Raw genomic sequence first — 26,639 nt, 5'->3', positions numbered from 1 at the left:
TTTGAGATTTACCTCAGACTCAACACATCACAAAACCACGGGAGGAGCGGGTCGAGAGCCAGCCACACAGCTCAGGCTAACGTTGTATGACCGGGCACATTCCTCACAAGAAACCAGAGGTTAGCTACACATGCAAAGAGGTGCCGCGTTGTGTGTCGTGTTATTGCGTTAGGGGCGGTTTGCGGGCGAATTGGTTTCCGTCGGGCCGCTGCAACTCTCGTCTCCGCGAACTTCCAAATCAACATTAGTGCTATTCCGGATTGGAAACTGGTTTGAATGGATAGCTTTTTCCTCCGCTCTTCCCCAGACGAGGGACAATCGGAGGAGCACACGGACTGGGGATATCGCAGACAAAGTTGTTGAACGTGTGTCTCTCTCAAATGAACCATTGTTTTCGTTTGTTGTACCGAAATCACTAGTTGGTAACGTTATTTGTTCCTCAAGGGGGCAAGTCTTGTTGTCTCGTTGCCCCACATTTCCCGGGTTAAAGCCTGATTGATTAGCTAATTTCAGTGGGCCTCCCCGCTCGGAGCCCCCGGTCCATCCATCCCACCGTCAAAACCCAGCGACTCGCACCCACCACAGGCGCCGAGATTGGGCGAATAGCGAGCAAATACGTCCGTGTTTCTCTACCCGCTCCCCCGCCGACCTCCCCTCCTCACTCCCCGGCGCTGACAGCGGACAAGGCCGAGGTCGCGACAGAGCAGGCCCGGCCGCCGAGGCTCGACCTGTCCACCCCACCTGCGCACCCTACCGCACCTCGCCAGCAGCCCAGAACCCGGTTCCCCGCCGAGCCGACCCCGGACAAGGTCGAGGGCAACCGAGAAAGCAGGGAGCTCCGCATCACGACCACAACAACAACAGCAGCTGCCAACATGAACCACCATCACCACACGCAGCAGCAGCAGAAAGCCGGCGAGCAGCAGCTCAGCGAACCGGAGGACATGGAGATGGAAGGTGAGAAATGGAGCCAAGGAGGAGAGTGATCTTACACCTTCTTAATTTAACAGCTGCACGAGAGATGGCGTTACGATTTATTTGCGCGAGCGGAGCTTAACTTTACAGTAAACACGAAGGCCCGAAGCCAGCTAGGATAGCCGGCTGCTTTTTTTTTTTTTGCTGATTGTGCGTCCATTGCAGCATACTTGTGGATCTGACCTCATTTTTTTGCGTTATAAGCGAATGGAGCTTGGAATTTTTCTCCGTATGCTCCCCGATTAGTAAATATCCGGAACATAAACCCCCCCAAAAATGAGCTGCTCGTCCACACTGTCGGATATTAGCCACGCAAATCATTCATTATTACCGGGCACCGTGTTTTCTAAATAAACTGTTTTGTTGCGTTCACGGTCGTCTGCTGTGAAACAAGTTTTCGGACGCAATATTGTGAGCCACCATGCGTCCGTTAAAATGTCCAGGCATTCTTTGATGTGTTAACCCGACGTTACGTGTTTGTAAACAGTGCGGCTGTTAGTCTGCTAATTAACGTAGAACCATCGCGCATGAAATTATTCTCGCTCATTTGACTTCACCGATTTCGGGGACTTTTGGGGGGAGGGGGTTTGTTTGACAGTTATTTGGCACCTTGCGTTTCTCGTCAAAGTCGGCCGCTATGCGATCCAGGTGATTCAAACGTTAGTGACTCGTAAATATGGTCTTTTCATTACCGTTAGGCATGTAACGTTCAGCCCAACCGTTCTAAAAAAGATGGTGTGTGTGTTAGCATCGTGTCTGATGGCTCGTACATTATAATGTGGGCCTGCAAAGTACGTTAACGATGTCGGTTAAATAACCGTACGATGTAAAATGTGTTTTTTCTTTTAAAATACGATGTATGCATAATGTTTAAAAACGTTTGATGTGGACAGCGCGGGTATATTTTGTATTACTTGCACTACGTGTTAAATTATCTGGTTTAAAAACGCAACGGACATTGCTAGCGAGGCAGCTAATTATAAGCTAGTCCGTTAGCTTCTATGTCCAACCGGTTGCGTTCATTCTCTGCCTAGCATGCTAGTTAGCTGATCCGCTAACACTCGCGGAGGGGGGTGTGTGTGGCGTTTCAAAATGGCGTCTTGTATTTTGCAACGTTCGATTCGGACGTTGCTTGAATGTTAGGCCTTGAATATTTGCCTCGCACAAATCGAGTTTTTGCCCCCACTTGCCTCTAACGGCCATGGGCCGATACAAAGTGTTATAAAGTATGTTTTATTCTTTAGATGTTCTGATAAGCTAGTCCGCCGATTCTCGCGATTCCAGCTAATAACGGCCCGCAGGTGAATAAATGGCTGGTGTTTGCTTGCTAGCTAGCTATCTAGCTAGCTAGATGCGTCGATCGTGATTCGCTAAATTGACTTGTGGCAGAACAAGTTTATCTGTGCCAGAGGAGCGACTGACACTCTGGCAGAGCAAATTTAAATCACGTGGAGGTTCAGTTAAGTTTATAATTTGACGTTTGACAGCGTTTTAAGTGACTGTGGTCTCCGCTGCGGCGAGCCAGGCCCGCACCGAGGCAGCGCGGGGGATTTGCTGCTTCATTGTATGGACGACCGAGCGGCATGGAGCTCGCCATTTTTAATGATGTCTGTTATTGTTAGTCAGCTTTTGCAGCCGGTGGCCCATCTATGTCACCATTTAGTGAGCGGTTTACACGTAGAGCACCCGAACCAGCACCGATTTGTAAAGTTTTTATAATGTTGTATTAATGTTAATTCTGGACAGGGTATATCTGCTTTGGGGGGCGGGGGGGGAGCCTTCAGCATCACTGCGTCATTTGGCCCTAGTGGTTTTTATTATCTGTTCGCACACACGTTGTTGCTTTTTATTTGCATGTACGCAATGTGTAACTTATCTGTTATATAATTGACGAAATAAGCAAGTAGGAACGGCATAATTTATGTTATAATCGTTCATTTTAATAATTGTGTTACTCGTAGCAGGTGCACTCACCAGACTTCCTCACCCGTAGTTTCTGGTTCACCCTTGTTGGATTCTCTCCCAATGCACTGCAGCCTTACAAGGACTGTGTAAACAAGTTGATATCATATACTCCTCCTCCCCCTCTTGACTGCGTGTAGAAACGCATTTCCTTTACTGCATGAAGCTTTATACAATTGCAGTGGGGTTAATTAATCTACTGTGCTACAGTTCTCGGTCAATTATCTGTTTTGCCACAGCAATCTTATGATGATGCCAGGCTGATGCTGCCACTATCAATCCAGTGTTAATGCTATGTCACAGCTCTCGTAACACGGGGGAAATTATTAGAAAATATACATTATACAATTTCTCAACGTACCTTTCTTTTATAATCCAGTTTATCTAACGGGACACAATTTCACATGTAAGGCCAACATAAGGACTAAGATGCAAGTAGGTAACTGAGAATAAAGAATACCAGGGATGTTTTAATACCTTAACTGCATCGGTCCACATTCAGACAGCAGAGAAACACAGCTTATTTGGTTTAATGCATCAAACAGCATTTCAGCTTCTTCGTGCCAAGCAAGTGTAGCAGGATCAGCTGTGCTGTCATAATCTTGTTGCTGTAGGTTAAATACACATCTGGAGTTGTTTTTTTCGGTTTGCCCAGCATACAGTTGTCAGTCATTGGAGAAAATGTGTCTTGATAATGATCACTGTTTGCTGTTTTCAATCCATAGGCTGTGGATCAGAATATTTTGTTGGCACTTCTCTCGAAATGGAAACATGTGTTTGTGCTTTTTCTTAACCATTATTGTTGTTGTGCAATCGTAAGTATTCAATTACTGAGATGCTTCTTGGAAATGTTTGAGTGTGGCGTTTTTGCTGTATATGAAATTACCGGAACCACATCCAGCTTGTGCAGATTGCAGGTAGATGCATTAAGAAGTACTTCTCGGAGGTTTCAGGATAGACCGGCACAGGGGGGCGGGACAAGAAGTTGTCATGGAATTGACTGACAGACCTCATTAGAGCTGTGTAATCCACTTGAGGAAACAAGGTCAGTCTCCTGGAGGACTCTGCCAGTAACGTTACCTGGAGAGAGAGACACAACTGACACCATTGCATCTGTTAGCTCCGAGGAAGACGAGGAACACAGATGCACGTGAAATACAGTGTAAGCGGGCAGATTGATACATCGACATGTTTGGAGACCTATGCCTGGGTTCTTGTATCAATGTTGTTGTTTCCGTTAAGTCTGACGTCTGTTGCATTATTGTCGTCATCACAGGATGCAGGCAGATTTCACTCACTCGTTGGAATCTACTCAAAGCTCATCTCATCTGTGTTTTGATAGATGAGACTGTATAGAGCCGACTCATTATTCAGAAGGGATAATTGTTGTCCTCTCTCTGTGCGCGTGTTTTTGTTTGAGCGATGACTTGCAGCCTAATCCTGCATTGTGTCCATAATTACCCAGCCTAATGTTGCATGGTCTTTGTCACACAGACGCACACGCTGACACACACATGTCATGCTGTCTCAGCACAGTGTCCCAGTGAAATGTATGAAAGGGGGCCAGAAGGGATCTCTCTGAAATGTTTGATGTAGGAGATGGAGATGGTAGTTAATACAAAAAAATTGTCTGATCTTGGTTGATGCTGTATTTATGGAATACATTATTATGGTAATTATCAGATTTTAAGTCTGTCCTGCTCTTTTCAAAGGTGCACATGTTCACAGAAACTGGGCACAATAAGCTTTTTAAGAACTAATCTCACCTCAAACTTTCCCATCATTTCTAATCTGGGACAAACATTAAGGTATTGTAAGATATAAAATTATTAGGTCTGATTTGTATACTCACGTTTTCTGGAAGTTAAATGGTAGTAAGAAAGTAATCCAGCAGATTGTCTGGTATAATATGTTTTAAATGGTTGTTGTTGACTGGTAAACATAGATGACATTAAATACAAATGGTGAGAGTAAGTGTTATGTGTGTGTGTTTGTAGCTTCTTTTTTTGGTCTTAATGCTGTATTGCATTCATCTTGGTTGGGTAATCTGACAGTTTTTTGTCTGACCTGCTGAATTCACACAAAGCTCTCTAGCCTGCTGTCTGTGCTAGAACCACCCAGTCTTATTATAGTGTGTCTCTCTTTGTGCAGCTGGGGACACAGACGACCCTCCAAGAATCCCGGCCAACCCAGTGATCAATGGTAACTTGGCCATGGCAGATGGACACAACAACACAGAGGAGGACATGGAGGATGGTGAGGATGATGTGCACTTACACTAACAAACACGATTGCAAAAAAAGAAGAGAAAACAGGTGCTCTTGGCTGTGAACTAGGTAAACACCAGATGAGTACTGGCTGCTCTTGGAGTCAAATGACTCAACTTTAGAACAAAGGGAAGCCTCTGGGCTTACTTCAGTTACGCTCACACTAAGGCTGTAGGTAAAATGCCGTAATAAATTTCTGGCATATCAAAGTAATAAATATACCACAGGAGAACGCCGACCTAGTTTTGACCCACTCTGGGTCTTCCTCAGGGCGTGGCTGGAAAGAGGTGTCTCCACCTTTTCTTGTTTGTTTTGAAAGTAAATGTCCTCTTTTAATGATCCAGGCTTAACATGATCTGATAGATTACTGACCAGTTGCACCTGGTCTTGAAAGCGCTCACCTGTCAAACTCCATCTTTCCACAGACACCAGTTGGCGGTCTGAGGCGACTTTCCGCTTCGTCGTAGAGCGCTTCAGCCGCCTGAGTGAGTCTGTGCTCAGCCCGTCCTGCTTTGTCCGGAACCTTCCATGGAAGATAATGGTGATGCCGCGCTTCTACCCCGACCGGCCACACCAGAAGAGCGTGGGCTTCTTCCTGCAGTGTAACGCAGAGTCAGACTCCACGTAGGTGTCTTGGGGGCTTGGGGGTGGCATTGCAGAGACGCACAGGAACACACTTGAAACCTTTGATGGTCCTTGGTACACAGTGTGCAATATCGCTTTTCACCCCAGCCCACTCAAATCTCACTCACTCGCTCCGAAAAAAGAAACAAGCTTTGTGTGTTTTTAATTATGGCTTTACCAGATGTCTTTTTTGTTCTTTCATACATTCAAAGCTTCTATGGAGGTTTTCAGATAAAGCTTCAAATGAATGTAATTTTATGATGACATCACCCTAAAAAAAAAAACAGTCCTCAAACCCAAATTGCCTCTCTATGCTCCACTCAACTCACATGCTCTGCTACTCGTTCACGAATAGTGTTATTTTACATAACATTAAATAAAGTATTTCCATAGTTATAAATGCTTGTTATGAGGCGACAACACTGGTGTTCAGTCAGTGCAGACATCTAAATTGGGCTGATTTATTCATTTGAGGACCAGGTCTTCTAAAAGTACTTTGCATACCTCACGTTTTGATCAAATTAGTTACTGTTAAATTGTTGACTTGGCTCACTGTTTACCACAGGTTTTTATAATAATAATAATATAGGTGCAATAAATCAACGTCACAGTTCACATACGCGGTCTTTTGTGTTCAGATTATTCAATCTTTATTGTTTAACAAAATGGATTGCCTACTTCATGCATTGTGTCTAAAACCTACCTGCTGCTAATTTTCCTCAAGCTGGCCATGCATAAATTACATTATATGTGAAACGCAAGAGGAAGTTTATAATTTTTCATGGACCTCAACAGAATCTTAACTCGATAACACCCACTTCGACGGCTCATTCCCAAACCATGGCTGCAGAATCCCTCAATAACGGAATGTGTTAAATCTGCAGCTAGATCCAGATCTGTAGCAACATTCATGGGATACATATGCCATAATTTGTTTATTCATGAACGTAAAATGTAAAGTCATGTTATAATGTCCTGTCTCTCGGTGTTCAAACCCCTAAAAGATTTCTGGATTCTGTTGTTTTCAGGTCATGGTCGTGCCACGCTCAGGCCATGCTGAAGATCATCAACTACAAAGACGACGAGAAGTCCTTCAGCCGCAGGATCAGTCACCTGTTCTTCCACAAAGAGAACGATTGGGGCTTCTCCAACTTCATGTCCTGGAGTGTAAGTACAGAAACTGAGAAATATTAGCTTTTTTTTTTTTTTTGTAGAAGAGGCTAAAAGAGTAGACGCACATAGGAGACACTGTATTTGTTGATTGGGTGGATAGAAGAAGCTTTGCTGTAGAATAATGCATCCGCATCTATTTGGACCTCTTATTCATAAATATAAGTGAATGCGTTTACTTCCACTTACTCCTATTGATATTATGTTTCGGTGGTGTTGTGTTTCAGGATGTGACCGATCCAGAGAGGGGCTTCGTCGATGATGACAAAGTCACATTTGAAGTCTATGTCCAGGCCGATGCCCCACATGGAGTGGCGTACGTAGCTCCTAATTGTCTCCGGGGTCTTTTCTACGATGGTCCCAGGTTTCATTTTCTTTTTAGGAGTTGTAACTATAAACATCATCCTTCTCTCTGTCACCAGATGGGATTCAAAGAAACACACTGGCTATGTTGGGCTAAAGAACCAGGGAGCTACCTGCTACATGAACAGCCTGCTACAGACACTCTTCTTCACCAACCAGCTACGACGGGTATGGTTTTGTCTTTGCAGATGTGAACATGCAAAAAATATTTAAGGCCCAAATAGGCTAAATATTTAAATATCTACTAAAACTCACAACTTGCATGTGTGATGTTACTTCCACTCTGTGTGCTGCTGCTTTTCCTATTAACTTGAGTATCTATTTTGTTTATTATTATTCCCTTCCAACTACTTTTGATTCTTGTCGCACTATTATCCCATCATGATTGGGCACCCTTCAGAGCTCCTAACAGAACATTTTAAGAGCACCAGCTCAAAACAAACCACTTTAATCAACTTTTCAACTTTCAATAAATCAAATTTTTGTCATCTTCACTATATTGCTGATAAATGCTCTGATCAGACAGTTTACAGAAATAACAATGTGCTGTTTTATTTAAGGGGAAAAGTCTCAACATGAACTTCACTTAAGTGAAATATTGCGCTCTTTTTTTCTTCTTCTTTTTTTAAGTGCACATCTGTAAAGTTCTATCTGTCCCTACGCTCTGCTAGCTGCTTGCTGAGCGGACTGGGCACAACAAAACTGATCAGATCATGAGCACAAAATCCGCTCCAGGAGCGATATCCACAGTTGCAAATAAAAGGATGTATAATGTCTCTCGTTCTCTCGGGTGCACGTGCTGTCTGCCGGCAATAACAAGTATCCAAACCGATTAATTGATTTGGGATTGCTTGTGTCAGCCAGAGTGTCCGCTTTCAGAGCCGCATACAAATCAATCTGCGCACTGTTGATAAAGCCAAATTGTTACTTTGAGTATGCAATTAATGCCGCCGCAAACCGCTTGCATTCTGGAGCCTTTAGTAAAACATAGTGCCACTGCTGTTGCATTGCTTTTTCCAGAAGGGGCTCTACAAACATATTGTCATGAAAATAACACATTTTAAATATAGAAAATGTCTTAACAAAACGGTGGAAATTATTATTATCTAAAACTAATCACGGTGTGAATCTTCCCAACTTTCTTCCCAGGCGGTGTACATGATGCCCACAGAGGGAGACGACTCGTCCAAGAGCGTTCCCCTGGCGCTGCAGAGGGTTTTCTACGAGCTGCAACACAGCGACAAACCCGTCGGCACCAAGAAACTCACCAAGTCCTTTGGGTAGCGGAGACTTTCTTTATCGACGCCTCGCCTGTCCTTTGTCTTAAAGTGACACAGATTGATGCTATAATATATCTGTATTCATTAGTTGGCCTTTTACAAGCTCGAAACATTGAAATGTTGAAGAAGAAGAAGGATGCTTTGCTGCTTTGATGCCAGCCTCTTTTTCACATTAAAGCCTGCGTTATTATTTTTAGTAACATTTTAAATAGTTACAAGTCGCACTTCTGACCCAATCTGTGAGTATTGGAGCTAACTACCTGTTTCTTTATCCTTTTGTGAAGATGGGAAACACTAGATAGCTTCATGCAACATGATGTTCAGGAGCTGTGCAGAGTGGTGAGTTCTCTCGTACTCTGCTAAAAGTACGGCTGTGTATGCATGCTGACTAGCTACTGACTTGCAGTGTGTGTATGTGTGTGTGTGTTTCAGCTCCTGGACAATGTGGAGAACAAAATGAAAGGCACTTGTGTTGAGGGAACCATCCCCAAACTCTTCAGGGGAAAGATGGTGGTAAGTTTCTTTATCTCAGCTCTATTTATTTGACTCGTCCTCATAGTTTCAGCCACTTTTTATGTAGTTGTTGTGAATTTATGAGTCTATTCATGAGTTACATTTTCTAAGAAGACACAACTTTTTTAGTGAGAATGATGCTGTTCATTTATCACTGCACAGTAAAGCCAGCATGCATTATGTAAACATTGCTGTACATGTTGTTGATGTAAAGTAGTCAAACAGGATGTAGCCTGGAATACGGTCCGTTTTAAGAATAGGCCGAGGTTAAATCAAGACGTAACCCTTTTTTTTTTTTTTTAGAAATATATTTTTTTGACTTTCCAATTGCATCGTACAATCTGACCTGTGTGTTTCTCTCTCTAGTCATATATCCAGTGTAAGCATGTGGACTACCGGTCAGAGCGGATAGAGGACTACTATGACATCCAGCTTAGCATAAAAGGAAAGAAGAACAGTGAGTACCAACATCAGCACCACTTCATTTTCTCCAACAATAGATCAGCTGCAGAGGATTCTTTTTGTTCACGGAAGTATAATGAATTTGTTTAAACAAGCTTTCCACCTTGACATTTCCTCATTCGTTGAATAGATACTTCCTGCTCCAAGAGTCTGTTAATGGCTATTTGCAGTATACAAGACTTATTTTTGAATGTCCCAATATGCAATTTTTCTCAATCTCATCTTTGCTTCTCTGCTTATTTCCAGTCTTCGAGTCATTCCAAGATTACGTTGCAACTGAACAGTTAGATGGCGACAACAAATACGACGCAGGAGAGCATGGCCTGCAGGTAAGGCTTAACAGTGACGGGCTCTAAATAAGCTTTTTGTTCGAGTTTATTTTAGAGTTTTTACATTTAGTTCAAATTATTTTTGCTCTCTTATGATCACTTTGACTGTTAATGCTGCAACCGTTAAGGAGAATGAATGGTGCATATTGACCAGATGCCTGACCCATCTGTTTTATTACAGGAAGCAGAGAAGGGGGTGAAGTTCCTCACCTTCCCTCCAATCCTCCATCTGCAGCTGATGAGGTTCATGTATGACCCACAGACCGACCAAAACATCAAGATCAATGACAGGTAGAGACTAAAACACCAGACTTCATTATGTTAACTTCTATATCACTTTACAAACACATAACACGGTCCTGCTTGAATCAGATCCGTCCTTGTCACACAATGCGTCGGTGGCCGGACATGCGTTTAGAGATGCTCCGGTCCATAATCACACGGGTTAAAGGAGCAGTCTATTTCTAGAAATGGCACTCAAGCAGGTGTTCTCTGAGCAGCATGCCCTGACACCCCCTCCCCGCCGCATCCCCCCCCCTCTCCTCCTGCACTAAAACAAGGGAGAAAGTGAGTCACTGAGTGTTTCCTGTAGGCCGTATCATTCTCAGACATGAAAATCCCTCACCTTTCGGCGAAATTCGCCGTTTTGAAACCAAATTAGGTGACCTACGTGGATCGTGTAGATCCGAAGAGTTTTTGTTTTTGGGAGGGGGAGGTCAACTGTCCGCCGTTTCTGAGATTGGAGTGGGACACGGGGAAAAAAAACTGAGGTTGTGATCATCTTAGCAATAGAAGATCTTTGACATGTCGAGTCTTGGCCAATCAGCGTTAAGATGTGTACAGCGGCTTCATTTCCCTCCCACCAGTTTAATAATAGCAAGCTAGCACGTTAGCTAATGTTGTTGGAGAGACAGCGAGTGAGATTACTGGCAGCGTGTGACGTCAGCCAGGAGAGCGGCGAGTCAGCGGCACTGTTAGTTCTACTTACCGACACCTGACTACATATGAGAGGACAATGGAGATTTTATCCAACTTTTATTTTAATAAAAAAAACGAAATGAGTTTCCTCCGTAGGGTGGCCGGGCTACTGTTTATATTTAAGGGTTTAAGATCTACGTGTAGGAAAAAGTGTATCCTCTAGTTAATAATAATCTATATAGTTATGCGGTTATAATCGTGTCACACAGAGAGAGGTGTGCATGTTCAGGTTTACTGGTGGAAACATTATTCAGTGTTCTAGACCAACAGTGACGTCTCCTCAAAGTAAAGTGGTGTAACAGTATGACATAATATGGTCAAATAAAAAGGCTGGTACATTATACATATTATGGCATATAAGTGTAATATTATGAAGTGAAATGTAGTAGTAGCAAAACAATATTCAGTAGTATTGCATGTATTAAGTCCACAAAATATATATATATATATATATACACACACACTACCGTTCAAAAGTTTGGGGTCACTTAGAAATGTCCTTATTTTTCAAAGAAAAGCACTGTTTTTTTTCAATTTTTTTTTTAACATTAAATTAATCAGAAATACACTATACATTGTTAATGTGGTAAATGACTATTCTAGGTGGAAACATCTGGTTTTTAATGAAATATCTACATAGGTGTATAGAGGCCCATTTCCAGCAGCTATCACTCAGTGTTCTAATGGTACATTGTGTTTGCTCATCGCATAGAAGACTAATGGATGATTAGAAAACCCTTGTGCAATTATGTTAGCACAACTTAAAACAGTTATGCTGGTGAGAGAAGCTTTACAACTGGCCTTCTTATGCATAGCATCACATGTGTGGATTCCATTATACTCTCAAAATGGCCAGAAAAAGAGAACTTTCATGTGAAACTCGCCAGTCTATTCTTGTTCTTAGAGATGAAGGCTATTCCATGCGAGAAATTGCTGTATGTATGTATATGTACACTTGGGTATTGATAAAAGAAGAATTAAAACCCATAATGATCATAGTTTGTCAGCTTCTCGACGAGTGACGCTGTTCGGCACTGACTCTCCCGTCACTGCCCCCCCCCGCCCAGCTGGTGTCACCTTTTTCACCCCTTATGAGTTTGCAGGTCTGACTATAAATGTTAGACCCAGTGACAGGCTGGCATGAAATGGCTTGCATAATACTTAGTAAGCAGGCCATAATAATTTTTGACTCATGGCTGAAGTAAAGTTTCTCCAGCTCTCCCCAGGTTGGCAAAAAAAAAGCATCTCAAAATGCATCATATTGATGCTTTAAAATATGGAATATTTACATTTTTCTTACGGGGGAGCATGCCCCCGGACCCCCCTAGAGGGGTAATATCCTTCTCACCTTTTTCACCCCTGACCCGTTTTCATGCCTGCATTCTGTGTAAAGCTTTTCAGGAGCTAATGGTGTTTTAATAATCCACCAGGATAATGTGTCACTTTCAGAACACACGCAGCCGTCCAGAATATTTAATTTCCCCCTGAAGCGTCTGAGCAAGCTCTGAGTCATGCTTGTGACACTGCCACGGCACCTGGCCCCCCCTCCAAGGGCTTTGTTTTAAGTAGCCACACGCATCCGGAGCATGTGGATATATGCAGTTTGAGTGAAATCATGACTGCTTGAACTCTTGCCTTCTGTTCTCGCATGAATATGTTGTTCTAAATGTTAATGGCTTAATCGCCCGCCTCTGCGTCTCCGTCCTCCTCTTTCCTCCGCAGGTTTGAGTTTCCGGATCAGTTGCCCCTCGATGAGTTCCTTCAGAAGACGGACTCCAAGGACCCAGCCAACTACATCCTGCACGCCGTGCTCGTGCACAGCGGGGACAACCACGGCGGTCACTACGTCGTCTATCTCAACCCAAAAGGAGACGGCAAAGTGAGCGTCAAGGAACCAATAGTGAGGACAATTTTCTTTTATACACCTTACACCAAAGCTTCTGTGGGCATGTTTGGGATTCTGCACTAATGGTACTGCCAGTTGTCTTCATTGTGGGGCGTAAGCTATCCCACGGGTGCTCAGCTTCTTGAGATATCTGGAGTATGGAGTAAACCTCATGAGTACAATTCATTTGATATGATGTTAAACACAAAAAGTAAACGGGTTTTTTATAGTGTTACTATCTTATACCACATTAAAAATTAGCACAATAATGTTCTATCTTATGTAGACCCTAAAGGGATCATTTATTTATATCCTCAGAACATTGTAATTTTTCTCTGGTCTTTTTAAAGAATATGTTCTTGAGTGACAAATCATTCCAAACATTGTCAGTGTGTTAACTACAGAGATGATGTACTGTACCAAACGGGGGGCAGTCGACCACCATCTGTAGATGATACAATATCTCAATATCCTCATACAACCCCACATGATCTCGCCCCTTAATGTCAAATTAGCTCCATAATAAATCAATTCTTCCAGTCAGAAGTATGACTCAACAAGAATCCAGCTTTTTGCCGCTGACAATGCATGTGACATAATTTAACCCTACGCATTAAGGCGCAGTCTGTTTTTCCCACACTGGTAAATGCACACAGCCCAGTAGTAGTAGTAGTAGGTGTTGTACATCTAAAACCTACTTGCACACTCGTCACCCTGACTACTCCCGATCAGCTACGGCGCTCCTGACACACACACACACACACACACACACACACACACACACACACACACACACACACACACACACTATGTCATGTACTAGTCATCCTTTTTAAGAGTAAGACAATGGGAAGGTAATGGATATTGTCACCCAAGATAATGCATTTTTACTTTTTTTTTTTTTTTAGGAATTTGCGTGTTTGGGGTTGATTGAAAGCCTGATATGAACGTTGTTAAAGTGCTTTGTGTTTTTTCTCTTTTCTCCTCTTTTCCACGGCTGCTCCTGCCCCCATCCTCCCGTCACATCCCCCCCCCTCCTCTTCTCTATCGCTCTTTCTTTCCCTCCAGTGGTGTAAGTTTGACGATGACGTGGTGTCGCGGTGCACCAAGGAGGAGGCCATAGAGCACAACTATGGAGGACACGATGACGACCTCTCAGTGCGCCACTGCACCAATGCGTACATGTTGGTCTACATCCGCGAGTCCAAGCTCAGTAAGTGGCACACTCTGCTCCTTCTGGCTAATATTAAAAACATTAAATATTCACCTCAACTGCACCAGCTGATCTGTCCTTAAGTACATCGCTACTCATACGATATTGGTCGTCCACGATAATGGTCCTCATATATTCAGTTCCCTTCTTCTCTATTGATCTCTGCACGGTCTTGAATAAAATAGCACTTACTGCCTCTACACACTGTGCCACTTAAGGATATTGCAACCTAAGCTTCTCCAGTCCAACAAACTTATATCTGTGTGCGTCTGTTTAGTTTTCTTTTCTTAAAGTGATATTGTTTGGTAAGGTATCTGTAATTCCGGTTACCACTCTGTCATTTGGTGACTGCCGTATTCCCAATGGCAGCCTGAGTTCACTGCCTTAAAGACTGTAGTAAACACAAATGTCACTGTACTGCACTTGAAGATCCTCACTTGCGTCTCTCCTCGTGTGCCAGGCGAGGTGCTCCTGCCAATGACTGACGTGGACATCCCCCAGCAGCTGGTGGAGCGTCTGCAGGAGGAGAAGAGGGTGGAGGCGCAGAAGAGGAAGGAGCGCCAAGAGGCTCACCTCTACATGCAGGTCCAGGTAGGAAACCAGGACTGCTGTGTCAGCGCTCTGATGCTTTGCACGCTGCCAAGTGCAAATACTAAGTGTTGAGAGCAGACATCTGCCATCTGGGCTTTATTTAAGTTTCACAGACTGGCGGGTACAGTTGGAACCTAAAAGCGTTCCTCACATTTTTGTTGCGGTGCTGGACAAGTACGTACAGTAACAGTGTAGCACGAGTGGTGCCAAGCCAGCAGATTGGTTCCCTGCAGGCTTTGGTTTTGCACGCTGTGAAGTGCTGCTCATCACATTAAGTCTGCTAGAGTGCATCTTGCAAAGAGTTAGAAGTAAGATGGGGCGGAATGGGTCTTGTGTTGCAGTGGATACAAATATCATACGTAGGAGCTATCTTAACTAGATATTCTTCTGAAAAGATTCCACATTAGCAATCGAAACTGCTGGTTTAATCTACTTTTAACATGAAAGTACTTGAACATGGTGAGATTTGTTTCATAGTTGGATGGAAACGACTATTTACCCGATCAGCAGATTATAACCTACCTTCAGTATGAATTTGCAGGCCTATTATGGAGGTGCATTAGCACTCCATCAATACATTTAGCGACTGTGGCTAAGTGGTTAGCATGCCTGTCTTTCAATCAGAGGGTTGGTGGTTCGCGCCGCAGCTCTGCTGGTCCATGTCGTTGTCCTTGAGCAAGACACTTAACCCCTAATTGCTCACCGTTGCTGTGTCTATGGTGTACAGAGAGCAAAAATGTAAGTCGCTTTGGATAAAAGCGTCAGCTAAATGTAATGTATAACGAAAAAATACCAATAGTTGCAGTGATCGAACCAAGAATTCTCCCTTTCCATGTCACGGGTTCTATTCTACTGTCACTAAGGTTGCTTTCTTCTTGTCTTCCTCTCCTGAACAGATCGTAACGGAGGACCAGTTCTGTGGTCATCAGGGCAACGACATGTATGACGAGGAGAAGGTGAAGTACACCGTCTTCAAGGTCCTGAAGAGCTCTACGCTGCAGGAGTTTGTCCAGACCCTCTCTCAGACCATGGTGAGAGAAGAAATACTGGATGTTGTCCGTCTTGGATCCAACTAATGTGTTTATTGAAATATATTCATCCCACATGCTCTGTATATCCTGTCACTGTTTTCTAAACGCTTACACGAGAGAGAGGCTTGTTTTTCCTGTTTGCCTGTAATGTGTTAGCTAGACGGCCACAACACATGTACACGCACACTCGGCCTAATCCTCCCTTCCACTGATCTGCAGTTGATGAGTCCAGCATGTTGATTTAGTGAGAATACATAAATAATAGAAGTTTCTGTCCTAAATGGTCTCAAAATGCAACTAAATGGTTGTAATCTAGAGTCCTCACATGATTAGGTTTTCTCCCACGATACTGCTACTTTACACCTTTTACTGCTTTTCACGAGAGTAAACTCTGCTATCTATTTGCTGCAGGGTTTCCCACAGGACCAGATGAGGCTGTGGCCCATGCAGGCCCGGAGCAATGGAACCAAGCGACCCGCCATGCTCGACTACGAGGCCGACTGCAGCAAGTCGGTAAGTGTTTTGTGGCTGGAACCCGTGTTTGTACTTTGGGCATTTTTGGAAACGTTTTTGTCTGCTGTATAAGTGACAATCAGGTCATTACTGCCTATCCAGTACTTCTGGAACTCATTTAAGCTCCAAAAGTAAGTATGTATTTTGTTTTTCTGCGTTCCAGATGATCGACTTGAGCGACAATGAGAACCCCTGGACAATATTTCTGGAGACGGTGGATCCAGAGATGGCGGCCAGTGGGGCCACATTACCCAAGTTCGACAAAGACCGTAAGTCCCACACGTCAACTCCTCATCCAGCCCGCTTTTAGCAGCGTTTTGTTAGTGGCGTTTGACTCATGGAGCTCAGCAAACCTGTTCAGTCTCGGCGCGGCATGACCTCCTCACTGCTCCTTCATTTAATCCTCAAAGTTTTATTTTTTCAAACTGACTCTGCATTATGTGTGTTTTGGCACAGGCTAGAAATGCTGCTTCACAGGTTATGACCGCCGGGCCGTTACTGTTACCATTGTGTTAAATGCTGACTAATGTGATAATTATAGTAGTGTTCGGTCGTTGTGTGTAACTTGAGTAGCCCTGTGAAGTTTAGAACTTGTAGTTGTCATTTAAGCGAGGTCTTTAGCAACAATATCTTTGTCTTTCTTTTTAGATGATGTCATGTTGTTCTTGAAGATGTATGACCCCAAAACCAGAAGCTTAAATTATTGTGGACATATCTACACACCTATATCCTGCAAAATAAGTAAGTGGTGGTAACATCTAAGTCAAATTTTTCAGCCTCAACCCGCTGTTCGTCCTTCACATAAAATTGCCTGGAACGTAAAGATTTTAAATCGTGTTTCTGTTGCTCTTTTCGCCCCGTAACCAGGAGACCTTCTACCAGTCATGTGTGAGAGAGCAGGGTTTCAGCAGGAAACTAGCCTTATCCTCTATGAGGTGATCTATTTATGTAGCGCTCACTTGCTGGCACATTCCTCTGCCTTGTTCTCACTCTTCAGCCGTACGCTCGTCTCTCTCTGGCACGCGAGTCGTGTCTCGGCGCCTCTCCTGTGCACACTTTCACACTGTCCTGTGCCGCATGTCTCTCTCTCTCCTAACACTCGCTCTGCTGTCGTTGCGTCTTTACACATCCTTCGCGAAAAATACTCTGACTAGATTCATTTTGACTCCATTTCCCATGGTGCCTTGTGTGTTTACAGGAAGTAAAGCCCAATCTAACGGAGCGGATACAGGACTATGACGTCTCTCTGGACAAGGCCCTGGACGAGCTCATGGACGGGGACATCATTGTCTTCCAGAAGTAAGGCCAATTTCTTTGTGTGTGAATGCTAATTTATGTATGACTATATTTAGAATTGTAATTGCGTTAATATCGGAAAAAACATGTCAAATCAATGCTGTCTGGTGCAGGTTTTGGTGGCAGTCAAGCGCCAACAAATGTGAAGAAGACTGGAATATTGGCTTAATGATCCGTTAGTCTCGATTCCCTCTATTAGTTCCTCTATTGTTTCATACCGTTTTCTTAAATTCTCTCTCCACACCTGTCACGTCTGTCGACCAACTCTTCCCTCCCATTGTCTTTTCTTTGTATTGTACCTCAATTTACCGCTTTCCTCCAATCCTAAAGGGACGAGCCAGAGAACGACACCAGCGACCTGCCTACAGCCAAGGATTATTTCCGGGATCTGTACCACCGGGTGGACGTCATTTTCTGTGACAAGACCATCCACAACGACCCCGGCTTCGTCGTCACGCTCTCCAACCGCATGAACTATTTTCAGGTAAAGTCCAGGATGCACGTTTGGATTTGGGGGGGAAATTAAAGGAATTGACCAGGGTCTTTCAAGATTAATTGATATTTTATTCTTTCTTCTTCATTTATACTAATATTAAACATAACAAAGAAGTGTCCAAAGACATTTATTTATTTATTTTTCTCACTAGTATCCTGGCATTTTTAAGTAACAATCTATCCGATTTTCAAGTGAAACTTTTAGCAACCTGATTTAGTTTTGGTAATTTACTGCTATTTATTATGAAATATCAGCCATGTATGGGGAGGGCATTTGGGCATTTTGGGGTGACACTATTGTGCCCTAAAACACCTTTTGGCTATTCAGTTAGCAGACACGGATGAACTGTGTCAGGATGAGGATGATCCCCACGTGACATTTTTGTTTGTTTATTTGTCAGGTGGCCAAAACGGTAGCGCAGAGGTTGAACACAGATCCAATGCTGCTGCAGTTCTTCAAGTCACAGGGGTAGGAGGCTTGTCTCATCCACACACACACACACTTGAGATAGATAAGCAAATAGCCATCAAATGTTGTATCATCCCCTGCGCTTCCCTTTTATGGACAATGAACATAACATAATTAATAATAACAAAGTAAAAGAACTGGTATACATATGCACATGAATCCATCTTTGTGACGTAAATATTCCACGTCCTGCTTGACGTATAGAAATAAGCATATCGTGTGTGTGTTTAGATAGCGTGTTCTCACAGCTTGTCATGTGTGCCTTGGAGTTGTCAGTAGAAATATTGCGTAACCTGTCCCCCCCCCCACCTTTCTTTGTTGTTTTCCTCTAACTCCTCCCACTCTGCCTCCCTCCCGTCCTCCTCTCTCCCCCTCCATTCTTCCTCTATTCTGCATCTCGCTGACTTTTTTCGTCTTCCCCTTCTGTTTCTGTCTTCCCTCCTTTTCTCTTCTCTTCCTCTTTTCTCTCCTTCTTCTTCCTTCCACCCTCTGTTTCTCTTCTCCTGTCATTCTTCTTCACTCCCCTTGGTCGTCCTCCCCCCTGCCTGGTGGTGTGGTGGCCAGGTACAGGGACGGTCCAGGGAATCCTCTCAGACACAACTATGAGGGAACGCTGCGGGACCTGCTGCAATTCTTCAAGCCTCGGCAGCCCAAGAAACTCTACTATCAGCAGGTGGGAACGGGTTGCCAGCTCCGGGACGTCAGGGGGAATTATTCTGTTTTAGTTTGATTTGTTTTCATTCCCACAAGTTTTTTTTTTTTTTTTTTTTTTTAAAGTGTGTTGGCCCACAACTGATTCTTTTGTGCCAACAGGGTAGCTTCTGTGGTTCAAGCTATTCATGTAATTCGTCTGCTTCTTTTGTTGTTTTTAATGTTGTTGATCAGGTTTTAATTAATTCAGAAAGTGTTGATGTTTCTCGAATTCGTGGAATTCCTTGGTCACATGATAGTAAATTGGCATGAAAGTCAGACATTTAATGACTTGTGCTCAAAGATTCATTTGTGACGGCCTCTTTCTTCTTTAATGTTGTCTTTATGTTTTAAAGGCCAACCGACTAATTCATTAACCTAGAAAATAATTAGCAGATTAATCAATAATGAACATAATTGCCGCCCTACTTTCAATGTTCATGAATATTTCCTATTGTGCTTTTTTCGATCTTCTGTCAGAATAAGTCTGCTTGAAACTGATCATTTTCGTGCACAAACCGTTTCATTCTGACTTTAAAGTAAACCAGTATATCGTTATGAGTCTTAGTTCGCATTAGAGCTAAGCTAACGAAGCTAAAGCTATCGTAGCCAGCTGTCAGAAAAAGGAAAAACCTCCAGAAAAGATGAGTCCGGCGTTCATCAGTATTATTTTACGCTGGCAGTTCATAGTGTTATTTGTAGCCGATACTGACGAGTGTGAAGAGAGATCCTTCCGCAAATGGAAAATGCTTTTTTGGGTGCACGAAAGAAAGAAACCTGTGGCATCGGTACTATGGCAACGCATTTGATCCCAGGGTGTCTAACGGCTTCCTGTTTGTTTCTCTCTTGACTCATCCAGTTAAAGATGAAGATAACAGACTTTGAGAACAGGAGGAGTTTTAAATCCATATGGCTCAACAGCCAGTTCAGAGAGGAGGTAACGCACAGACGCACACCAGCAAGCACCGTCACTACACATCGTCAACTCTTCTGCAGGTGTAAACTGTGTGTGTGTGTGTGTGTGTGTGTGTGTGTTGCAGGAGATCACCCTCTACCCTGACAAGCACGGCTGTGTGCGGGACCTTTTGGAAGAATGTAAAAAGGCAGTGGAGCTCTCTGAAAAAGGCTCCGACAAGCTCAGGTATCCACTCTGCGTTATGAAAGTGAATACTAAAACTGGTAATTCACCTCCATAGGAAACACTTTCCCAACTCTACTGCTCAGTTTCAGTAATAATTGTACTTTGAAAGAACTTGACCGGTAGGTAATTGCACTGCTGAGGTGGCGAGAGAAAACAAAGCCGCCTCACAGCTCAACTTGCACGTATCAGCTGTTTTTTAAATTATATTTGTGGTCATGCAAAATCCCTTTACTGGGCACAAAGTACAATACAAGCTCATCAGCAGAGTGACTATAAATCATGGCCCGGCAATACCGGCCTTTTACCTCCTTCATGCAAACACAGCTTGCAGACTCATTTTTTAGAAAGACATCATCTTTCTCACCTGGGTTTTTAATATCTGCTTCCAATTAATATTTGTGTTGACCACTTGTTGCGTCATCCCCTCTTTAATGGGATTTTATGCTCTGAGAACTCTGTTTCTCTTTGAAAAGCTGCCGTTGAGTATTAATCCCGTCTCTTTCTCCCCCTGCAGGCTGTTAGAGATAGTAAGCTATAAAATCATCGGGGTTCACCAGGAGGACGAGCTGCTAGAATGTTTATCTCCGGCTGCCAGCCGCACGTTCAGAATAGAGGTATGTGTGTGTGAGGCGTTCCTCTGTCTCCTCTCTAAGTTTATTTTTACTCATTTTTCCCTCCTTAGTCCCTCCTCCACTTAAAAGGCCCTCAGCGTGACACTGATATATATTTTTGATCCGGTCGGCTCGGTTTGTCGACACAAGCAGGCGCTTTGGCAACCGTCATTTTCAGGGTTTTCCTTCAAAGATGAATTTAAAACCAAACTCTTCTGGCTGCTTGTTGTACATTCAGGGCTTCTATTGAGGTTTTCTACTGAAGATTCAAATGTCTGTCTGCAATTTTGTGTGAAGTTATTGTAGTAAAAATGTAATTAACAGTGCCGTTAGATTTCTGCTAGACATTGAGAGAGCAGTGAAAATGTTGTTTTTGAAAGGCTAAACTTCAGCAAATATAGATTGACGTTGAATATTTTGTTCCATTAAAAGCATGCTATGAAAGGAAATTGGAAATGATTCCACCTTTCTTCTCTTTTCAATATCTTTTGGGACTTTACAATGTAGTTACTGGAAACGTTTGCATCGCACGAGTCTCAAACATCCCACAATTTAGACACCACTGATGTCCAAATGTATAATACCGATAATAGAAGTGAAACCTAATCTTCATCTCCAACTGTGCAGGAATACGGGGCTTAAACGGAATGAACAGAAACATTATGAAATGTGATGTCTGGTTGCACTGATTTTACCCAGAGTGCACCTGTGCATCACTGCCAGAACTGAACCGTTTACGAAATTGCTCTCAAGTATCAAGTTAATAGTGAGCTAACTGAAACAAGAGTGGAAAGGCAATGAGTGTATAGAGCCGGTATTTGGAGAAGCCGTCTCTAAACTCAATATTCTCAACACTCCTTATTCCCTTCTTTCCCTTCAGGAGCTTCCTTTGGACCAGGTGGACTTGGACAAGGACAGTGAAATGCTAATCCCTGTCGCTCACTTCCACAAGGAAGTCTTCGGCACCTTCGGGATCCCCTTCTTGCTCAAGATCAGACAGGTGTGTGTGTGTGTGTGTGTGTGTTCAGTCAACTTATCGTGAGGTGTTACTCAGATACACGACTGCGTGCTCTGTGTTCGGCTGGTTGCTTCCTCCCTTAAGCGCCTCTCCTCCTCCCCCATGCAGGGCGAGTCATTTCGGGACGTGATGAGGAGGATTCAGAGCATGCTGGACATAACGGAGAAAGAATTTGAGAAGGTACGACGCCACGCTCTGTTTGCACATCAAGAGAATATTTAAAATGTTTTACGGTGAAAAATGAATGCATGTTTCATAACGTTAGTAAAGGTGGTTTCAGTGTGTTTATACACAGAACTCTTTACTGTTTTTACAGTGCTTAGCTGTCGTATAACCTGCGTGTGTGTGTGTGTGTTCGTTCTCAGTTCAAGTTTGCGATTGTGATGATGGGGCGGCATCAGTACATCACTGAAGACGAGTATGAGGTCAACCTGAAGGACTTTGAACCACAGCCAGGTATGTCCTGCTTCTGCTACTGTATTACAGGTGGTAACCTTAGGAGGGAGCAGGCTGTATAACCAGGGACGTCGGGATTAACAGATTGTTGCCATGAATATTGGTGCGGTTTCATAACCGCGAGATTTGTTGAAGCTACGATATCGATGGCGTGTGTGTGTGTGTGTGTGTGTGTGCCTTTTTATCTGCCAAAAAGAGCCTTGAATCGTTGGTGTGAGAACATTTTGGAAAGCGTGCCGTCAAAAAAAAAACACTTTGAAAACGTTCCAACTTCTTTGAGATCATCAGAACTAACTTATTTGAGCTCAAGTTAAGATACAAAAATAAACTCAATGATCTCAGCTGGGTTAGAATGTTCCAGCCGGGAGGAGTTCACAGTTAGTGGTGTGTGTTCTCATATCGTGTCGTCCCGAGTTGCAACCAAACAAAAGCGTGTAAATGCATCAGTGGACCCTTTTTTTTTACCGCTGCCCCTGAACGCAACCGACGTGATACGCATGCGTCATGTTTACGTTGATGCACTCGGCTAATTGCTAGCAGAGTTCTGCTGAGTTTGAGCCGCCGAATATGGATTCATTCGATCCGACCAGCAAGTTGCACCGCATTCATTTTTTTTCCTGCGTTTTTCTTTCCCCCGCTCCGGTAAAAGTAATTTAAATATCCCTCCGTGTCCTGGAGGTGATGGGCCTTGCCGTGTAATGACCTCTGTGACGCGTCTCCTTCCAGGTAACATGTCCCACCCGCGGCCCTGGCTCGGGTTGGACCACTTCAACAAAGCTCCAAAGAGAGGCCGCTACACCTACCTGGAGAAAGCAATCAAGATCCACAACTAAACGCAGCCCGCCCTTCCTCTTTGTCCTCCTCCATCCTTCTCCTCTTCCTCCTCCTGCGCCCCCTTCCTCCCTCCCTCCTTTAACACACCATAACCACAGACTGTAACCAACCGTGTGTTTGTGTGTGTGTGCGCGTGTGAGACTGTGTGCGTGCGTATGTGTGTGTTCATCCCTTTTAACACCCTGCCTGGACACCTCTACAGCTCTAAACCGGCACCATGTCTCCAGCGATTCGGATCTTGCTGCAGCTGACGGATTATCCTTCAAACACAAAATAAACTGCACCAACCACCTCCCGACTGTTGATAATGTTGTTCATGTTCTTCTTTTTTATTGTCTCCCTTCATGTTTGAGGCAGTTCTGTTGTTTTCCTGGCTTCTCGACCTGTTGATTGCCCAGGTTTTTTTTGTTTTGTTACCTGTCTGGAAGTGAAATTGGATTTTAATATGAAATGAGCGGAGAGAGGAAGTGGGACGCAGTATAAATATATACATGTATACACATATATATGTATATATTTGAACTTCTAGACATAGTTTCTGTTTTCTTCTCCCACCATTCACCAGATTTCCCCCCATCAGATCTTTTTGGGGGTTGTTCTTAAATAGAGTTGTTTGAAGAGGGGTCGTACTGTGGAGAGTTTGAAGGAAGGATGTTTCCGAGGACTAACTGACAAAGAGGCGGAGACATTTTTTTGCAGCTGCGAACTTGCGTCTATCCTGAGGCTCACTAGTTACCCTGATGTGGTTCTTTCTATATTTTTTGCTCCCATCCCTTTTAGTGCAACAAAGCAAGTATTTCCGAGTTTACACGCAATTCTTTCTCACTTAGTTTGGTTGGAGGAAAAATGAATTCATTTTTTTTTTTTTTGTCTCTTTCTGCAGATCTTGTATAATAAAAATAACAATCCACGGCATCTGTTTAAAAATAAATGGGGGAAGAAAAAAAATAAGGAGGATATTTGTCTGTATTTCATCTTGCACGTAGGCACTTAATGTCAGAGGTTTCTCAGGACTGACAAATGTACATTTTGGTTGTGGTTTTGAGTTGCGCCGTGACTTTAAAGGAACACACACTCGCACACACAGACACACACATGCAAGGACATTCCCCCCTTGACTTTCTCTTCCTTTCTTTTGTTTTTCAGTGGGGGGGTTAATGTCTTTCTCAGTCATTCCTCCTCTAAACACAAACACTCGTGCACACACAAGCTTGGTCATCTTCTCTCTTGGTTGCAAGCTGTCGCCTCCAGGTGGTTGGGAGCAGTAACTGCGCTGTGCTTGCTAGAGAGCCACTGGTTTGAAGATTGTGTAGAGACAAAACCAGCATTGTAAGAAACACTTTAATCCCTATGAATTCATTTTTTCTTTTAAAGCACCGATGGAATGCTCCCCTAATAGTGCATAGCTGGCTCTGTAAAGACAACATTTAAGAATTGTATATTTAAAAATATGAACGTGTAAAATTAAAGAGAAACACGCCTTTCGTTGTTGGGTACAGAAGGAGCCAGGTGTTCATATTTCTTGTGTGTAGGGTTTTTTTTTTGTTTTGTTTTTTTTTGCGTTCCTGATGTACCATTGACGATTTTCTTCTGTTACATTTGGATTTCTTTTTCTTTTCAAAACTAACTGCATTGGTTTTGTCTTGTTAAAAAGTGCAGTACAAAGATAACCTGCAGAATCACACCTTAATTTGATCTTTTCCAGTTTAAAATCCTCAGTGTAGCAGCAGTGTACGACAACTATTCCTGTATATTGCCTTTTTGCTGGAAAATGTATGTTGAATAAAATTTTCTATAAAAACTAAAAACCCCACTCTGCTGCTTGTCCTCACCAGGGTTTGACCTGAAACTGTTAAAGGAGCAGTTCGACACTTTGGGAAATACAACTAGTGGCTTTTTTGGGGTGGAGATTTGTTTGAGAATCTTCTCATCTAACTCCTGGCTGGAGAGCGACTAACGGTGTTTCCGGATCTCAAACTCTTAATATTTAAAGTTGCCGTCGATGGAAAAGAAACCTCATTTTACGTTTTAGAAGGCTGACAGTCGTCTTTTCAAAAGCCAGACGGCGTGCTTCATAATGGAAGACGTGAAGCTTAAGAGTTCAGTCCTGGTTGATTTAGAAGTTCTATTCAATTAAAAATGTAGTGTTTTGTTCATGCATGAGCTTCAAGTTTTCAACATTGTGTGCATAGCTCAATGTTTTTGTGTCTTCAAAGGAGAAAAACTTAATTTTCTTTCCTGAGAATCTTTGGCCAGAAACCAAAGTATTGGACAAACTCTTTGACCTGCTGATGGATGAAAGGTCAACAGATCACTGAAGGCTGTGTCATAATTCCCGTCAATTCATCTGGTAATTGTTGAGATATTTCAGTCTGTAGGACTCATCTACAAACGGACAATCCATCACCTAATGCAGGATCAACACATACAGAAACGGATGAGACTGAAGGTTCATCCTTGACCTTTGGAAACAGCAGTCGACTAAACAATCTGACTGTTTCTGTTCTGGAGCTTTTTCACGTGAGCTCTTCACGCCGATGCAGATCGTCAAGTTAAATGAAGGAGTTGGCGTGATGTGAGAGAACCAACATGTCAGGTGATGGGCTCTGACCTCTGCAGGAGGTCAAGAAAAAGAGACTCGCTCAGTAAATCTACTTTCATTAGAGAAATAATGGTAGAAAATAGTTCATAACAGTAAATAACAGAAGTATGTTAAATGAGAAAAAATATATATATATTATGTTGGTATGATGTAGTCAGGTCTACCTGAGGCCGGTAAACCTGACCCAGGTAAACCTGGTATGATGTAGTAAGGTTCTTGGTTTCTATCTTCACTCATTGTGCTGCAGAGAGACAGAAAACGATTGTTACAAACGGCGCTCCTCTTCATCATCAGTAAAGACAAAATACACCGAAGCCCCATGAAACATGCAAAGATCTTTAATACTTTCTCGTCTCATGAGACAAAGGTGCTGCGGCTTTCTGCCACTAGATGGAGCCAAAGTCAGACTGATGGAGCTAAAAATCAGGGCTCTGATGAAGATGTCTTCTCTTACTGACACATACTTGTGTCATTTTATGAACGTGATATTACGTGTGAAACTGGATTACATCCACAACTTTTGGTATCAAACAAAAGACTTAATATTTTATGTTTCATGCTGCAAACCTTCCTGTGAATCCTTGTGCATGCAGATCTATCTTTTTGTTTGAACTGATATCGCCGTGTATTCTTCTTTTAGTACTATTTGATTTTAGTCGTGTCCCCACTAATTGTACGTAAACTTCTCCTTCAATGTGTTTTCTGAGGTTTTTATTGCAAAAGCAATGAGAACCACAATAAAGAAAGACTGATTGTGAAAATTAGGGGAAAATATAACTCAAAAAAGTTAATTTATCTGAATGCATAATATACTATACATATACTATGTGTTTATCAACATGTTCAACATTTTACCGTGCATTCCTTTCTG

At 43.0% G+C, this 26,639-nt stretch overlaps 1 protein-coding gene across 2 annotated transcripts; it reads left to right on the top strand.

The window, feature by feature from the left end:
* Nucleotides 1-1,555: 1,555 nt before the first annotated feature.
* On the top strand, nt 1,556-24,943 carry usp7 (ubiquitin specific peptidase 7 (herpes virus-associated)). Of its 2 annotated transcripts, XM_079232762.1 has the most exons (31): nt 1,556-1,623; nt 5,089-5,193; nt 5,630-5,828; nt 6,857-6,995; nt 7,226-7,314; nt 7,421-7,529; nt 8,511-8,641; nt 8,926-8,980; nt 9,074-9,154; nt 9,521-9,611; nt 9,863-9,945; nt 10,127-10,236; nt 12,646-12,823; nt 13,877-14,021; nt 14,482-14,612; nt 15,509-15,643; nt 16,055-16,156; nt 16,320-16,425; nt 16,805-16,897; nt 17,024-17,091; nt 17,355-17,455; nt 17,783-17,936; nt 18,349-18,416; nt 18,981-19,089; nt 19,966-20,043; nt 20,147-20,247; nt 20,762-20,861; nt 21,739-21,858; nt 21,985-22,056; nt 22,242-22,332; nt 23,059-24,943. In XM_079232762.1, the coding sequence occupies exons 2-31, from the start codon at nt 5,151-5,153 to the stop codon at nt 23,163-23,165; spliced, it is 3,189 nt and encodes a 1,062-aa protein (XP_079088888.1). In that variant the 5' UTR covers nt 1,556-1,623; nt 5,089-5,150; the 3' UTR covers nt 23,166-24,943. The 2 variants fall into 2 exon arrangements, with proteins under 2 accessions (XP_079088888.1, XP_079088887.1); XM_079232761.1 differs by lacking the exon at nt 1,556-1,623 and having other exon boundaries at nt 5,167-5,193; nt 18,987-19,089.
* The last annotated feature ends 1,696 nt before the right edge of the window (nt 24,944-26,639 follow it).

This window comes from Taurulus bubalis (genome assembly GCF_910589615.1).
Source record: "Taurulus bubalis genome assembly, chromosome: 17".
NCBI lineage: Eukaryota > Metazoa > Chordata > Actinopteri > Perciformes > Cottidae > Taurulus > Taurulus bubalis.
The sequence above is the reverse complement of the archived record's forward strand: the minus strand, read 5'-3'. Positions and strand labels throughout refer to the sequence as shown.